Source organism: Gossypium raimondii, chromosome 3 (genome assembly GCF_025698545.1).
Source record: "Gossypium raimondii isolate GPD5lz chromosome 3, ASM2569854v1, whole genome shotgun sequence".
NCBI lineage: Eukaryota > Viridiplantae > Streptophyta > Magnoliopsida > Malvales > Malvaceae > Gossypium > Gossypium raimondii.
This window is the reverse complement of record NC_068567.1, coordinates 35,440,586-35,457,735: the sequence shown is the minus strand read 5'-3', so window position 1 is coordinate 35,457,735 and position 17,150 is coordinate 35,440,586. Positions and strand designations below refer to the sequence as shown.

The following is a 17,150-nucleotide window of genomic DNA, read 5'->3' as shown; positions in this document are numbered from 1 at the left end:
AGAAAAATTGAAGAGAAGAGAAAAGAGGAAGATGGAGGGTGGCAAGGATGGAGAAAGTTAATTAAGGGCTGATCAAATTAATTAAAAGTGGTATTTATACCTAAGTTTTACTAGGTATAGACGACACACATAAAGGAAAAAGAGGGATTTTTGTAAAATTAAATTATTTTGTAGGGGAAAGGAATCAAACTTTGGACCTTAATCTAATCTTCATGCTTTCTCATGTTTCTTTTATCCACTAGGTTATTTCCTCATTCTTGAAATAATTTTTCATTCCTATTAAGCTAAAATTCGAGATGTTACAACAACTGAGAAATAGGAAGTCCTATAGGGACTCTAGTGAACTCAACATAAAAGTAAATGGCTAAATGTGAAAGTTATGTTAGTCCCGATTTTAGGGACTAAATTGAATAAAATATAAAAATTTTAAATTAATGTGAAATTGATTGGCAATTGGTGAAATTTTATGTGTTGTTTTTAATCCGTAGCTAACATCGACCGCGATTCCTCGAAAAAGAAAGGAAAAGATAAAGTTGTCGACGAATAACTCGGAGTTTAGGGTTTGTTTTTCTATAATCTGAACTAACTTATAAATTTTTGCATATTGATTTATTTGTTCATGGTAAGAATATGAGGTGAGATTTCTTATTCATTTGAGATGATGTGAATCGATTAATGATTATGAGGATTAAATTGTGTATAATTGAGAAATGTGTGTGTTTTTATAAATGTGAGAATTTAGTATGTGTTGGAATAATTGTGGCTGTTATATATATGTTGAATAAATGTTTACATATTGAAAATGAATGTGGATTGAGACATTGGCTAGTATTGAAATATGAAATAAAAACCCTATTAGTTGTTCGGCCAAAAGTCGGATATAGTTGGCATGCTAAAGGATAGAAAGAGTTTAGGGATTCTTCGACTATGAGCCAATGATGCACTAGGCGCCAATTTTCTTTGGTTTAATTGATGAGAAACTGTGTGTCAAACTTATTAATAGAGCTAGGAGCAATTATTTACTTTGGATTTATCCGATGAGGCACTGGGTGCCAAACTGGTGTGTTGGTTGGACTTGTGTATCCGTCCGAGTCTGAGTCTTGTTAATAGGGAAATAATTGATAAATTGAGTTATATAGCAAAAAGAATGAGAGATGGAATTAAAATGGAAAAAGAAAAATGAACTTGTAGCATGATTTGGGAACTTTAATATATCATGTTCAATGAAAACATGAAATTGGAAATTGAGATGAAATGTGTCATAATATGAGTTGTGCTATTAAATAACTTGTGAAATGTGATAACCATGTATTAATATTGGTGAAATGAGCTAGTCTTGAATCTATGAATATGTGAAATGGTATATTGGACTTGTCAAACTGCATAACATTTCTATTCTAACTTATGCACGTTTATGATTTATGTTATACATTATTTTTCGGATTATAGAAATAACACTGAGTTATGCTTAGCGTATGGTTTTATTTTCCCGTACGCAGGTTAAGTCCTTAGCGATTCGATCATCGACTCAACATCCAGTGGCAATCCTGGACTCAAGTGTTGGTGATGTGATCATTTTGGGTCTTGGCATGTACCTAGGAAGTTTTTTTTCGTTATTATAATCATTTTGTATCTTGTTGGTATTTTGGATGTTATGTATATAAGCGTATGTATATTTATGTGATGGTAATAGTTATGTTGTTGGTGTATTGATAGGTTGCTTAGGTTATATGCCTAATGTTCTAATGGTTAAGAAAATACCACACTATATGATGTGTTTGGTTGGTCCTTGGATATAAGATGATGGATGACATGTTTAGGTCATGCCTTGGAGTTGTTTTTTTATGCTTGATGTTTTAAACATGAGATTGCTTGAATGGTTATTTTAGATTTGAGTAGGTGATAGTGAATGTGTCATTAAAATTTAATGATTTGGTATATATATACTCTTTTAGTTATTCCTAAAATAGTTAAACTTGTTGAGGTGCCTTGAAGGCATATTGGTATGCTTGAATTTGGTCATTTGGCTAGGTTTGAATTACTACTTGAGGTGCTAATTTAAGGCATACTGGTTAGGCATTAAGGTTGATTGTTTTAAATGTTGTTTTTGAAAAAAAATATTTGTTTTTAATGAATTGGTTGAAGCACGGTATGTTTAGTTGCTTGTGACAGAAATGAAGTAGGGTTTTTAAGCTTGCATTGAAAGGTATTTCCAGGTACACACGTCTTGAGACACGGCCTAGCACATGGTCGTTTGTCATACATTAGCATATGGCATGACCATGTTGTTTGTAAGTTATTAGGTGATTTTGGTGCACACGGCCACAGTTTGTTACACGGCCCGGTGACACGGCTAGGTGACCTATCTCACATGGGCTTATCTCTTGCACACGGGTAGGGGACACGGTCGTGTGATCCCTGTTTTAGTTTTTCCCAACTTTTTGTTTAAGTTCCAAATTGATCCCTATTTGTTACCGGATTGATTTTAAGTTTCCATAAGCTCAATATGAATCCAAAAATGATTGAAACACATGTTAATTTGATTGTTTGTGAATTGTATGATAATTAATAGAGATTTTGATTTATAATTTGTATGTAAATGGTTTGTAATTTTCTGTAACATTTTATTACTCGGGTTCGACGACTGAACCTGTTAAAAGATGTTACATTTATAAGCATTTTAAGGGAGTGAAAGTTCACATGTCCTAATTGAGCATGCCACATATCGAGAGACTCAACATTTTAAGTAGAAGTAGAAGCATTAGACGCAATCTCGATAACAAACAACCCTCCACTCAGGTAACCTTTTTCCCACATAGTTTCCATTACGGAAAAGTACAAGTTTGTCAGATTCAGAGACTAGTTTAATGCCTGCCTTGTTCAGAAGTCCACCACTAAGCAAGTTTCAACGTATAGCAAGAACATACAAAACATTATTTAAAGCAAGTATTTTTCCAGAAGTAAGCTTAAGTAAAAAATTTTCCTTTACCGAGTACTTCTGAACCGCTCGAAGTACCCGTGTAGACTTGTTCACCTTCGGCTACGTTCTCAAATTCAATGAACATCACTCTTTTGGCGCAAAAATGTTTAGAAGCACCTATGTCAACTATCCACTCACTGTCATTTTCGACTAGGTTGATCTTGAAGACCACAGCGGCGATCATCTCGTCTAGATCTTCAATTAGGTTCACTAGCGGTTTGTGTTTGATAGACCAAAGGTGTATTTGTTAACAATGACAGACATTGTTTCAACAATAGTAAGAATTGTTTCTAAATTGTTGAAAAATTACTACTCAAAACAAAAACGTTAGCATTAACAAGTACAAATAATAAAGGAAAATAAATAAATATTGTGTCGTGGAGAACCACTACCTTAGAAGCGATTTTGCCTTGATCGGTGTAATTGAAAATGGGCGTCCCCCCATAACGTTAACACAATGATTCCAAATTCGTACAATCGAATGAGAAAGATGGAACTCAATTGGTATTGCTCTTTTTTAAAATTTACAAGAAATAAGGTCAACATAAGTTTAAAGGTGGTGAAAAATTTGGCCGAAAAAACTAGACTAGGATCAATTGCTAGGAAAGTTTGGAGGAGTCACAAATGATCCTGCTTAAAACCCAAATTCCTAGATAGAACTCCCTCTAATGTAATTTTTTGTAAAATAACAAAACTTTTAGAGAAAGAAGAATGAGTAAGACGAGAAGAATGATAGAAGCTATGTTTTCTATTGTGTGAAATATGAGAAAGATAGCTTTCTATTTATACTTTAGCTGAAGGAAAAAGTAGTAAAACCGCAAGGGTAAAAAGGTAAATTTGGCATGTACAATTTTCTAAAAATAGTTCAAAAATATATTTTCATTGCCTAAATTTTTCTTTATTTCTTTAAAAATAATACAAAATTTAATTCAAAAAATTTAAAATACATTTTAACACAAATTAAGACAAATAATAACAATTGAAGACATGTATTAGACCTTTAACCCAACTACTCATAAAGAAGGAAGATTATATTTAAAACTCTTTCTTTAACCTACACACAACCAACAACTTTTATCAATCCAACAAATTAAAAAGCTGAAAATAACAAAACTTGTTAGACCTACTTTCCCCTCAACTAATATGTCAATTTTATGTTTATAATTTGTGCAAAGTTCACTCTCATCTCATGTGTGACGATGCAACAGGTCCAACTCTTAATTTAATTGCTATCAATTTTTTGGCCGTGGATATTTTGCAGTAAAAAAGTTACCGTCTGCACTGATTTATAAGAGATAAAATAAAGTTTTCAACCCAGCCAATTATAAATAGGCTTAGGGGCAACACCATTTCATTGCAGCAAGCTAGATGGAGAAAATGGAGGAGAATAAAAGTAAACTAAACAATGTTAAAAGGCCTAAGGGAGGAATGATCACCATGCCCTTCATTTTCTGTAAGCTTAATTTCGTTAGTTTTGCGTTTTATATTTATAATAATTTGGTAATTTGGTTTCTTTTTTAATATGATGCAGTAAATGAGGTGTGTGAGAAGTTGGCCGTGGTAGGATTTTATGCTAATATGATTAGCTACTTAACAATGCAGCTTCATATGCCGTTAACCAAAGCAGCCAACGCTCTCACAAACTTTGGCGGAACTGCAAGCTTGACACCATTGCTTGGGGCTTTCGTCGCCGATGCATACGCCGGTCATTTCTGGACTCTTAACTGTCGCCTCCATCATATATCAAATAGTACTAAGCTGAGCTTTCTCCCATAGATTCATCGTCTTGTTGTTAATTATTGTTGAGATTAGTTCCCATGCAAAGGTGGCCATACAGGAGAAAAGGGCAGCAGGCAATTGAGCCATGGTATGCAGCAGCTAGAGCTTGAAGTTGCCGAACTACTTGCTGCATTTAGTTGTCTTTTAATTATTTTGTAATCTAGTTCATGTTGAACTAAGTAGGTGAATGTTTTGGTGTAATTTTGCTGTTGATTGATTGAAAAATCAACAATGCAATATGTGCAAGCTAATCTTGTAAGTTTCAATGCATATAAGTGGGCTTAGGTAGATTGATTAGGTGAAAACTTGTTTATTTTGTATTTTTTAACTCTTATATGTATTGGCATCATGCCTCTTGTTAATGTTAATGAAAATTCAGTTCTTTTTCATTCAAATTCTCTCTTTTCTGTTTCCACTTGCAAAATTTTCTTTCCTCTTCGGTTGTTTCTTCTACAAGGCTCGACACTTGCTGTCCAAGCAAGTGTAAACCAGCTTGCTGCTGCACTTAAACACCAACAATGGTATCTAGAGCCTTTGTCTTAGTGGACCTGTTGTATCAAACCAAGAAACCAGAATGGCTTCTTCAAGATTTTCACCAGCAGCCCCACCAGTCTTCAATGGAGAAGGCTTCCACATATGACTGGTAAAGATAAAGGCTTACCTGCAAGCCTTTGATCTGTGGGAAGTTGTCAACACAGATCTTGAGCCAGACCTGCGAGGCCAATCCTCACAAGAGCTCGGATCGGACAACATCTTGATGAGAGGACCAAAGGCACAAAGCCATGTCTGCATCCGTAAGCGTGTGTCAGATGTCATCTTCACCAGAATTATGGCCTGTGAGACTCCAAAACAGGCCTGGGATAAGCTTAAGGAGGAGTTTCAAGGCACAGAGAGGACAAGGAAATAGCAACTATTAAATTTGAGGAGAGATTTTGAGAATCTGAATATGAGGGAAGAAAAAACAGTGAAGCAGTATGCAGACAGAATCATGGTAGTGGTTAACAGCATAAGACTCCTTGGTGAGCACTTTGATGAGGCAAGAATCGTGGAGAAAGTCCTCTCCACTTTTCCTGAGAGATATGAGGCAAAGATATCCTCCTTAGAGGATTCAAGAGATCTTGATAGCATCTCTTTGACTGAGCTGATTAATACTTTTTATGCTCAGGAACAAAGAAGAACTAGTAGGGCTGAAGACCACCAGGAAGGTGCATTTCAAGCCAGAGCCAGAGAAGCCTCGAGCACCAATGCTCATAGAGGCAAAAAGCCCTGGAAAAACATGCCTAAGCCTAATGCTGCAAGAAGCAGTGACTAGCCCTGCAGATATTGCAAGAGGCTAGGTCATCCAGAAGACAAATACTGGTTCAGACCAGATGCTATATGCCAGTATTACAAAAAGAAGGGCCATGTTGAAAAGGTTTGTAAAAGCAAAACCAAACCAAGGCAAAGCCAATTTCAACAACCAAAGGCTGAAGCTCGAGTGGTTGAAGAGAGTAGTCACCAAGAGGAGTAGGTCTTTGCTGTGTCTTGCTTAGCTGTTGAGAAGAAATGCTCGAAAGGTTGGCTATTGGACAGTGGCTACACTAACCACATGTCACCAGATGCATCTTTGTTCAAAACCTTGGACAGAAGCTGCAAAACCAAGGTCAAGGTTAGAAATGGTCAGTTTATAAAGGCTGAAGGAAAAGAAGATGTGCTGATATGCACTCCTACAGGCAACAAAGTCATCTCGAATGTGCTATTGGTGCCTGAGATTGATAGAAAGCTTCTCAGCATAGCTCAATTACTCGAGAAAGGCTATTCAGTTGTGTTCAAGGACAAACAGTGCCAAATTGCTGATCCAAGTGGATCAAGCCTTATGACAGTCACAATGACTGACAAATGCTTTGAGGTTCATTGGCCATATGACTCAAAGTCAGCATACACAGCCTCTACAGATGATTCCAAGCTCTGGCATCAAAGGCTTGGACATGCCAACTTCAAGTCGATGGCTCGAATGGCCAGAGAGGGCTTGGCTGAGAACTTCACCAACTCAGTGGAGTATGATGATGTGTGTGAAGTTTTCCAGATGGGAAAACAGGCAAGATGGCCATTTCCTACAAACTCAGCATGGAGAGCCACTGAAAAACTGCAGCTGGTGCATTTTGATGTATGTGGACCTATGAGGACTGAATCACTCAGCAAAAATAGGTATTTTATCCTCTTCATTGATGATTTTACAAGGTTTTGCTGGATTTTCTTCTTGAAACATAAGTCTGAGGTAGCTCAAGTGTTTGTCAAGTTTAAAATTGCTGTTGAAACAGAAACAGACTGCAAGCTAAAATCTATAAGGTCAGACAATGGGACTGAGTACACTTCAGCTCAGTTCCAAACCATTTGTAGTGATGCTGGCATCAAACACCAGCTAACAAATGTGTACACACCTCAGCAGAATGGGGTAACCGAAAGGAAAAACAGAAGCCTGCTGGATATGGCCAAGTGCCTGCTGTTTGAGAAGAAACTGCCCAAAACCATGTGGGCTGAGGCAGTAAACACTGCTATTTACCTTCAGAATAGACTTCCAACCAACGCCCTTGCTCACAAGACACCTTTCGAGGCTTGGTTTGGATTCAAGCCTTCCTTGGCACATTTAAAAGTGTTTGGTTGTCTGTGTTATGCACAAATACCAGCAGTAAAGAGGGACAAGCTTGCAAAAAGGGCTCAACCAGGTATCCTAGTGGGCTATAGCTCAGTCAAGAAGGGCTACAGAGTTCTGGATCCCTTGACAAGCAAAGTCCAAGTAAGCAGAGATGTTATCTTTGATGAAAGGGCTTGCTGGAATTGGGAGAAGAATGAACCAGAAGCTATTTCAGAAGACCTGGTGCCTAATCGAGCTAAACTCGAGCAGCTTAGTCCTGAAATGGACATTGATGATGTGCCTGTGAGAGGCACAAGGTCCCTAGATGAAATCTATGAAAGAGCACAAGTTGCTATAGCAGAACCTATCAGTTTTGAAGAGGCTGAGGTAGATGAAGGCTGGAAATAGGCTATGGTTGATGAAATCAACATGATTCAGAAGAATCAGACATGGGAATTAGTTGATAAGCCTGCTGAAAAGAAGACCATTGGAGTGAAGTGGGTCTATCGAGCAAAACAAAATGTTGATGGCAGCCTAAACAAGCTAAAAGCCAGGCTTGTTGTCAAAGGCTTCAGCCAGAGGTATGACCTGGACTACCTAGAGACTTTTGCACCAGTAGCCAGGCTTGACACAGTCAGAATGATAGTTGCCTTGGCTGCTCAAAATCAACGGACCATTCATCAGCTTAATGTGAAGTCTGCATTTCTCAATGGTTTCCTAGAAGAAGAGATCTACATCGAGCAGCCTCAAGGGTTTGTAGTCACTGGCAAAGAACACATGGTGTACAAGCTGAAAAAGGCCTTGTATGGCCTGAAGCAGGCCCCTCAAGCCTGGTATGCTCGAATTGACTCCTATCTGATCAGTTTGGAATTCGAGAGAAGTGCCAGTGAACCAACATTGTATGTGAAGAAAAATCAAGCTGAAACTCAGCTTATCTTGTCACTTTATGTTGATGATCTAATAGTAACTGGAGGAGACAAGAAAATGCTGCATGACTTCAAGAGGAAAATGATGAAAATGTTTGAAATGTCTGATCTAGGCAGAATGAACAACTTCCTAGGAATGGAAGTGAAACAAACTGCAAATGGAATCTTTCTTAGCCAGAGTTCCTTTGCTATAAAGGTCTTAAACAAGTTCTCCATGAAGAACTGCAAGCCAACAAGCACACCAATGGCTGTTGGTATGAAGCTATCGAGGTAGGACAGTGGTGAACCAGTTTGTGAGACAATGTACAAGAGTCTCATTGGTAGTCTGCTGTATTTGACTGCAACAAGGCCTGACATTATGTTTGTTGTTAGTATGCTATCTAGATTCATGAATTGCTGCAATGATCAGCACTTTCAAGTAGCTAAAAGAGTGCTGAGGTACATAAAAGGCACCATTGATCATGGTGTGTTGTTCAAAAGGGCTGAAAACATGAAGCTGACAGGCTATGTTGATAGTGACTGAGCTGGATCATGTGATGATATGAGGAGCACATCTGGATATGCATTTAGCCTTGGCTCAGGCATGTTTTGCTGGAGCTCTAAGAAGCAGAGTCTAGTAGCACAATGAACAGTAGAAACTGAATATGTTGTTGCATCTGCTGTGAATCAAGCCATATGGCTTAGAAAAATCTTGGCTGATTTAAACCAAAATAAAAAAAGAGCAACAAAGATCTACTGTGACAACAAATTTGCTGTTGCAATTGCAAAGAATCCCATCTTCCATGGCAAAACAAAGCATTTTAATATCAAGTTACATGTTGTAAGAGAAATGGAGTAAGCTCATGAAATCGAGCTGGTTCATTGCAATTCAGAAGAGCAAATTGCTGATATCTTTACAAAGGCACTTAATGTGTCCAAATTTGCTAAATTAAGAAGGGAATTAGGTGTCATTAGCATGGAAACTAAGGAGGAGTGTTGAGATTAGTTCCCATGCAAAGGTGGCCATGCAGGAGAAAAGGGCAACAGGCAATCGAGCCATGGTGTGCAACAGCTAGAGCTTGAAGTTGCCGAACTACTTGCTGCATTTAGTTGTCTTTTAATTATTTTGTAATCTAGTTCATGTTGAACTAAGTAGGTGAATGTTTTGGTGTAATTTTGATGTTGATTGATTGAAAAATCAGCAATGCAATATGTGCAAGCTAATCTTGTAAGTTTCAATGCATATAAGTGGCCTTAGGTAGATTGATTAGGTGAAAACTTGTTTATTTTGTATTTGTTAACTCTTATATGTATTGGCATCATGCCTCTTGTTAATGTTAATGAAAATTCAGTTCTTTTTCATTCAAATTCTCTCTTTTCTGTTTCCACTTGCAAAATTTTCTTTCCTCTTCGGTTGTTTCTTCTGCAAGGCTCGACACTTGCTGTCCAAGCAAGTGCAAACCAGCTTGCTGCTGCACATAAACACCAACAATTATTAACAAGATTATTTTTCGTGTTAACTACTAATTTTATTGATTGAATCAGGCGATGACATCTTTAACGCTATCAGCAATCCTTTCACAACTTAGACCACTGCCGTGTATAGGTGAGCAACTGTGCCAACAAGCTACTTCAGGACAACTGGCAATCCTATACGGGTCTCTCTTACTGGGAGCCTTGGGATCGGGCGGGATACGGTCGTGCGTGGCTGCATTTGGGGCAGACCAGTTTGATGAAACAGATCTAAAGCAATCAACCAAGACATGGAAATACTTCAACTGGTACTATTTTGTGATGGAGGCATCCATCCTAGCGGCTGTCACAGTGATTGTTTACATTCAAGATAACATCGGGTGGGGATGGGGCCTTGGAATACCCACCATTTCTATGTTTCTCTCCATCATTGCATTCGTCCTCGGATACCCACTTTACAGACACATGGATCCGGTGGGGAGTCCATTTACCCGGTTGCTACAGGTCTCTGTGGGAGCTTTAAGGAAGAGGTATTTGACTATGGTTTCTGATCCAAACTTGCTGTACCAGAATGAAGAGCTTGACGCATCAATTTTTATCGACGGAAGGCTTGTCCACAGTAAACAAATGGCGTAAGCTTCCTCTTAATATCTAATCTCTGTTATATTCAATTCATTCATCTCTAACTATCAGACACTATATATTAGCATCAATTGATCCAATCACAAATACACGAACTTGTCCAGAAACCGACAGTGGTACCATAACTTAGTCGTGGCATCAAAGCAAGTTGTTATAAAGTTGGTTTGTTTGTTTTGTAGAGATATCCTATTTAAGCACATGCATAACTGACGTGAAAATATATTTTACTCTTTCAAATTCTCTTTTGATATTTTTTATATGTAACTTTCGTAGCGAGTTGGATTTACATGTTCACTTTCTGAACCATTCCAAAAACCCTTTTCAATAAACTATTACATATACATATATTCATCACTTCATCGGATATGAAAACTTTAATTTATCAAAATTTAATTCTAATATTTTATAAAAATTAAATTTTAAATTATCAATTTAAAACTAACAATTCAATCATTTATATATGAACATTACGATTTATGTGTTACATATTAATAAAAATCAATATTTGAAGTTTATGTAAATTAGAGTAACTAAATTTTTTAAATTTCATAAAGTTGGGATATAAAACTTTCGATTTTTTTTTTTTTTTGTAAATGTGGGGGAGGAAATTTTCTTAAAAGGATTTTGGAACCATTTAGAAAAGTGAATACATGTCCATCCATATTTGGGACAATAATAGGAAAAATATAAAAGAGTGAGATAAATGAAATGTTGAAGACAGTGGAAACCACCTTGAAAGATCTGATTGCTACCAACTTTTTATAAATTATTTTTATATCATTATAAGAAAAAGTATTATCTAAATGTTTTAAATTATTTTACCCTCATACATCTACTGTGGCTGTGGTTGTGGGTAATTATGCAAAAGAGAAGGCTAGTAATAACTGGGAGTAGGGGGCGGCACTTCCACTACCTCAGTTCTTGTCGCCAAACAAAAACCATACACGTAAAGTTGCATTTTATTATAATGAAAACAAAAGCTCTTTTATATGCCTGTATCGAATCGGAAACTATCAAACCCCACCATACAACAGGATGCCAGCACATTTATTTTATTTTACTCATTATTAGTTAACCTGCAACTCGCTCTGGTAGCCTAATGGGTTGCCCACAACCATAAATAAATTATCAGCCCTGTGACACTGGAATAAAATTTTGAAAACTCAATGTATATGGTGAGTGGTGCGTTGCAGACTTCTTGACAAGACAGCCATTGTGACTGAAGAAGATAATGTAAAAGCTCCATATCTATGGAGACTAAACAGTGTTCATCGAGTGGAGGAATTGAAATCTTTGATCCGAATGGGACCAATATGGGCATCAGGAATCCTCCTCATCACAGCCTATGCTCAGCAAGGCACGTTCTCCCTCCAACAAGCCAAAACCATGGACAGGCACCTCACCAACTCCTTCCAAATCCCTGCTGGTTCCATGTCTGTCTTCACCATGCTCGCCATGCTCTCCACCATAGCCTTGTACGACCGCTTTTTAATCCGCATTGCCCGTAGGTTCACAGGGCTGGACCGCGGCATCACCTTCTTGCGCCGGATGGGAATCGGGCTTTTGATCTCAGTATTAGCCACTCTCGTAGCAGGGTTCATAGAAGTGAAGCGTAAACAAGCAGCTGTGGCACATGGGCTTGAGGACAAGCCTCATTCTATCATCCCCATGTCAGTCTTTGGCTCGTGCCTCGGTACGGTCTACATGGAATAGCTGAGGCTTTCATGTCAATTGGACACTTGGAGTTCTTTTATGATCAGTCACCAGAAAGCATGAGGATCAGTGCTACTGCTTTGTTCTGGACTGCAATTTCAGTTGGGAATTATGTGAGTACGTTGCTGGTCTCTTTAGTGCACAAATATAGTGCTAAACCTGACGGATCAAATTGGCTCCCAGATAACAATTTAAACAAGGGGATTATTTTACTGGTTGATCACCGGCTTGCAAGTGGTTAATCTTCTTTATTATATCTGTTGTGCCAAACTCTATACTTATAAGCCCATTCAAACCCCTACCAAAGACGCTGAATCTAAAGAAGCTGCAAGCAAGTTTTGATTATTTTGCATTGTTGAAGTTGGCTTCCATGCAGCACATGCAGCATGAAGAAGCAGAGCAAGCAGCCGGTGCCATGAAGTTGCAGTTGAAGCTTCTGCTACTGTTTTGTTTTGTTACTTCAATCAGTATTTTGTAATTTAGTTTGTCTTGAACTAAGTTGGTAAAATGTTTGATGTAATTAGGTGAAGTTTGAGCTGATAAATCAGCTTTGCAAAATGTACAAGTTATGTTTAACAAGTTTCAATGTAGTTTAGTGGTGTTAGGTAAATGTTTAGGTGACATTTGCTAATTTTTGACCAGCTTATGGATTGATATATGTAATGGCTTTGTACCTTCATTCATCAGTCAATGAAATTATCAGAATTCTTCATCAAATTCTCTCTTAGTTCTTTGCTTTCTCTTGTTCTTCAAGCCCGATTCTGTTTTTGTTTGTACAGCAAGTATCGAGCCTTCAAGCTCAAGAAACTGCTTGTTTCATTCATCTTGCATTCTTAGTTCCACCATGCATTCCCAGGTTCTAGTCCTAGCAATGACCGTATCAAAATAAAAATAAAAATAAAGGTTGAAATTTTAGTAAACTATCTCTTTTTCTTTTTTTAATTATGGTTTACCAAGTCCAATCACTTCTTCTTCTTCTTCTTTTATCTTGGGAGCTCAACACTTGTTAGTCAATCAGATCCTTTAATATATCGATAGACAAGCAACCAAGCAAAAGCAAGACAAACAAGAATACACTCATTCCAGGTTCAAGTCTTATATTTCCTTGCTCTTTAAAATTCAAATTTAGTTTGTATTAATTATGAAAATCGATGGTACAAGGGACGTGATCTGTTAAGTTTTCAACATATCCAATGACGATAATTGCTCAAGGGAGTTACCAGCTGCATTTGGGCCGAATTTTATTGTGACCCATCCATCCCCATCAAACAGACGATTAAGAAAGCAACGAGTAACGACAAGGAAGCAAAAGGACCACAAATGTGTTGGAATTTTCCTTTTCCCATAAAAGTCGAAAACCAAGTGGCGGACCGTGTTTGTAGTGTGACCTCTAAATATCCCCCACAACACTTGTCATGTTTAGACAAGAGAAAGAAAATAAATGAATCCGAGACACGTAAAACACTAGTCCAATTTACCTTTTCTTGATGAAAATTCAAAATGTTGGACGGTTTCAAAGCGAATTGGGAATCCTAAAGAACAAAAATTAAAGATAGTTATGATATAAGCCATGGATGAAGGTGCAGATAATGGTTTTAATCATTCTCAAACCAAGATGTCCGTGACAACTAAAACGCCTCTGTCGGATATAGCGAAGGCGTTTGAGGAGCTGTCGGGATTCTTGGGATCTCAGACTAAGGATCAAAAACTTCGGTTGGATAATTTCTGTGAAGCATGTTCTCTGGTTTCTGTTCTTTTTAGCTGCCTCGGCCTCGCCTTCAAATTCGCCGAGATGGAGTACGTCGCCAAGGTTCATTGCCTTTACATTGCTAGAAACTGGAATCATGTTTCTTTAGGCTGTCAGGATTTGCATTGAGAAACCTTATTATATGTATAATTGATGCCAATCAATCAATGTAAACTTAAATATTGTAGATAGCGTATAGACAGATTTTCTGATGTTGTTAGCATCCATATACAATACAGCATTTCATCAAGGTCTATTTTCTTGTGGTTTGCATTTGTTTTTATACAAATTCTCAATGCCGTGATGTAATGAAATGATTAATGCTTTGATAAGGTACATGATCTTGTGGAAGCATCCAAGACGTATGCCACTTTAGAAAATGTAGTTGATCGTGATGTTGCTAATGACACGGTGAAAAAACCAGGAAGCCATTCACGTAATCTGCGGCGTGTTAGACAGGGTCTTGACCTCATCCGGGCTTTATTTGAAGAATTTCTGTCAACCGAGTATGTCTCGCCCTTCCATCTTTTTTTTTTCTCTTGATTTTAAGAGAAATTTGTAGTATTTACAAGTTGTGTAACGTTTGATATGCCTGTGACCCTTTTTTACTATGGCAAAATTCTAAAAATGACACCTGAAACCGAGATTAGGAGACTAAAGGCAGAGGCTTTAGACCATAATCAACATGGGATTAGCTGAAAATTTTGTTTTCCTCTCTGTTTCCTTGATGAAATACACACTACAATGCACATATGGAATGTAACTCTCCTTTTTCATGTCACCATTTCATGCTTCAACTTCCTTATTATTATTTATTTGGTTTCAAATTGTAGTGATTACTATTTGAAGGATGCAGCTTCAACAGCTTATTCTCAAGTGTGTGCACCATACCACACATGGGCCGTCAGGACTGCGGTTTCTGCTGGAATGTATACTCTTCCAACAAGGGAAGAACTTTTACAGAAGCTCAATGAAACAGGTGAGTTCCTATATGTTGAGGAGAGAGCAACATAGCATATGGAATGGATGCTTAATATCTTTCGCAAAATAACTTTGATCATCGTCATGTATTCTCTTCTTTTCCTTATACTTTTTAATCTATATATATATGTGTGTGTGTGTGTGTGTGTGTGTGTGTGTGTGTGTGCAGATCATACAGCAGAGAAGAAAATGAGAAGGTATATCGAAGCATCGCGCCCAGTAATAGCATACATTGATAAGCTTTATAGTTCTAGGAAGATCGCCTTGGACTGGTGACTAATATTATCAACAGGGCAGAGTGTCAGAGAAGGATATCCATGGATATTTTATTCAACCAGTAACATATACTACTTTATTATAATTAATATATATACATAAATTTTTTCTACAATATGTTATTTTGTTCTAGCTAGTTGCTATTTTGCATCTTAGATTTTGTGCAGCAACAGAACAACAGTCTATGACATATACTATATTATTAATTAGTTTCAATGTTCATTTTGCTTTACATTTTAATTGTGTGTACTCATATAAGAAATCAAAAGAAAACTCAGATATTTTTTCCAGATAAACAACTCCCCATTCCAAATTTTATTAATGAATTAGCTATGTTCAAAGAATTACGGTAGGACCGCACGAAGCACTTAACAGCAACAATAGCAATGTTGATTGCAAAAAAAAAAAAAAAAACTGTTATTTGCCTTTTTAGATTTGTCTCTGCAGGTTTTCTTATGGATATTATTATAAGAAAAAAGCGTAAAGTTTAGGTTTTTTTTTCTAGAGGTAAAGGTCCGCACTCAGGTGTAAGCAGAGGTCTCTGTGCTGAGAGTTTAGGAATTGGTTAAAACATTTGGAAACATCATTTCTCTAAGTTTTAAAGTTAGTTTATTTGTTGACGGGGAAGTTATATAAAGTGACAAGGGGGTTTAGCGAATTAACGTAACTATGTGGCGCAGTATAGGGCAATATAATTTTGAATTAAAAATCCTAACTGTTTGATTCTCATGTAATGGAGCAACCACTATATATGGAAGAGGACTTGAACGCGTTCACCACCTCCTCAAAATTTGCTACCACTATGGAAACCAAACACGACACGAAGGGAAACAACAGAACTTGGCATCCAATATATCGTGTTGTTCAGAAGCGACGATGGGGCAAATGGGTGTCGAAGATCAAAGAGCCTCATAAGCGATGCATTTAGTAGTAGCTTCGTCGAAGAAAATTCAAGAATCATCAAAAGATAACAATGCACCTGGAGTGAAATAGAATTGCCATAATTGATGAATAATGACAGTTGCCAATGAAATTCTTGTGGGTGGGTGTTCATCAGCGATTCATCATGGCTTGATAGAGAAACCCAAACACAACAACACTTCCTAGCATGTCTCTAATGTGTACAGATCCTCGTTGCCTTATAAAAACAATCCTTTAAGATTACAAAATAAAATCTTTTAAGATATCACATATTCTAATATAAGTTTCCATATTTACCATGGCAATCCTCATTTCCCTTAGGTGCTTTATTGGGCCACCAATGCTTTAAGTAGATGGCCCTCTCTACATGTTCCATGAATCAGGTCAATTCAAGTGGATCGAATGAGCTCCATTTCATCAATTGACCTCAATGGGACTTTCTGTACGCATTCATCACGAGCTTTTACCCACAGCCCGAGACATTCTCCCCCACCCATTCTCATAATGCACTTGTTGCATCCTCGGAATGACACTGGTTTGGCTTGCCTCGGAACTTTCTCGATGCCTCAACTGATTCTTGATTAGCCTCTTTGTCAAGTAGTTCCACCATTCAAAACACTTGCCTCGATTTTTGTCGTCTCCTTACTCGAACCATCTTGCTCCGTAGTACATCTCATTTTCAAGATCCCACCGCTCTTACTTACCAACATTGTGACTTACCTCAGCCGAGATTCCCTTGATCTGCAGAAATAGGCTTCAGCACACCCACATTGAACACTGGGTTAACCTTAAGCATTTAGATACTTTCATCCGTCTGTATACAAAGTATCTTCCAACCCTTCTATAACCATTCATTAGTTAATTAGACACTCCCGTTATCCAATCTAATTCAAGACTCCTCTAGTAGCCACTCCATTTGTAAGGGGGCTCCCATATCAAGATTTATTGATTCCCTTCCACTACTTTAGTTTTTCCATGAATCCTAGATGTTAGGAGACGTTAGGATTTCGAGTTTTTTGTTGATCAATCGACACCCGGATTTGAACTGGGGAATAAGGGATTTGCAGTCCCCGCCTTACTGCTTGGCCATGTCGCCAAAAGGCTACAAACAAAAAAAAG

The 17,150-nt window shown here is 37.5% G+C and overlaps 1 protein-coding gene and 1 pseudogene across 1 annotated transcript; both read left to right on the top strand.

The window, feature by feature from the left end:
• The first annotated feature begins 4,348 nt into the window (after positions 1-4,348).
• LOC105794159 (protein NRT1/ PTR FAMILY 3.1-like) lies at positions 4,349-12,823 on the top strand (annotated as a pseudogene).
• Positions 12,824-13,467: 644 nt separating this feature from the next.
• Positions 13,468-15,332, top strand: LOC105794160 (ACD11 homolog protein). The gene is made up of 4 exons (XM_012623186.2): positions 13,468-13,916; positions 14,187-14,359; positions 14,687-14,832; positions 15,004-15,332. Exons 1-4 carry the CDS (start codon positions 13,677-13,679, stop codon positions 15,108-15,110), a joined length of 666 nt encoding a protein of 221 aa, XP_012478640.1. The 5' UTR covers positions 13,468-13,676; the 3' UTR covers positions 15,111-15,332.
• Positions 15,333-17,150: the final 1,818 nt, after the last annotated feature.

What these genes read in the sequence shown, in the direction of transcription:
- LOC105794160 (XM_012623186.2), top strand. Translation starts at nt 13,677, where the DNA reads ATGGATGAAGGTGCAGATAATGGTTTTAATCATTCTCAAACCAAGATG. An exon ending in AGATGGAGTACGTCGCCAAG is followed by an intron (nt 13,917 to 14,186) that starts GTTCATTGCCTT and finishes TGCTTTGATAAG; the next exon opens with GTACATGATCTTGTGGAAGC. An exon ending in GAAGAATTTCTGTCAACCGA is followed by an intron (nt 14,360 to 14,686) that starts GTATGTCTCGCC and finishes TTCAAATTGTAG; the next exon opens with TGATTACTATTTGAAGGATG.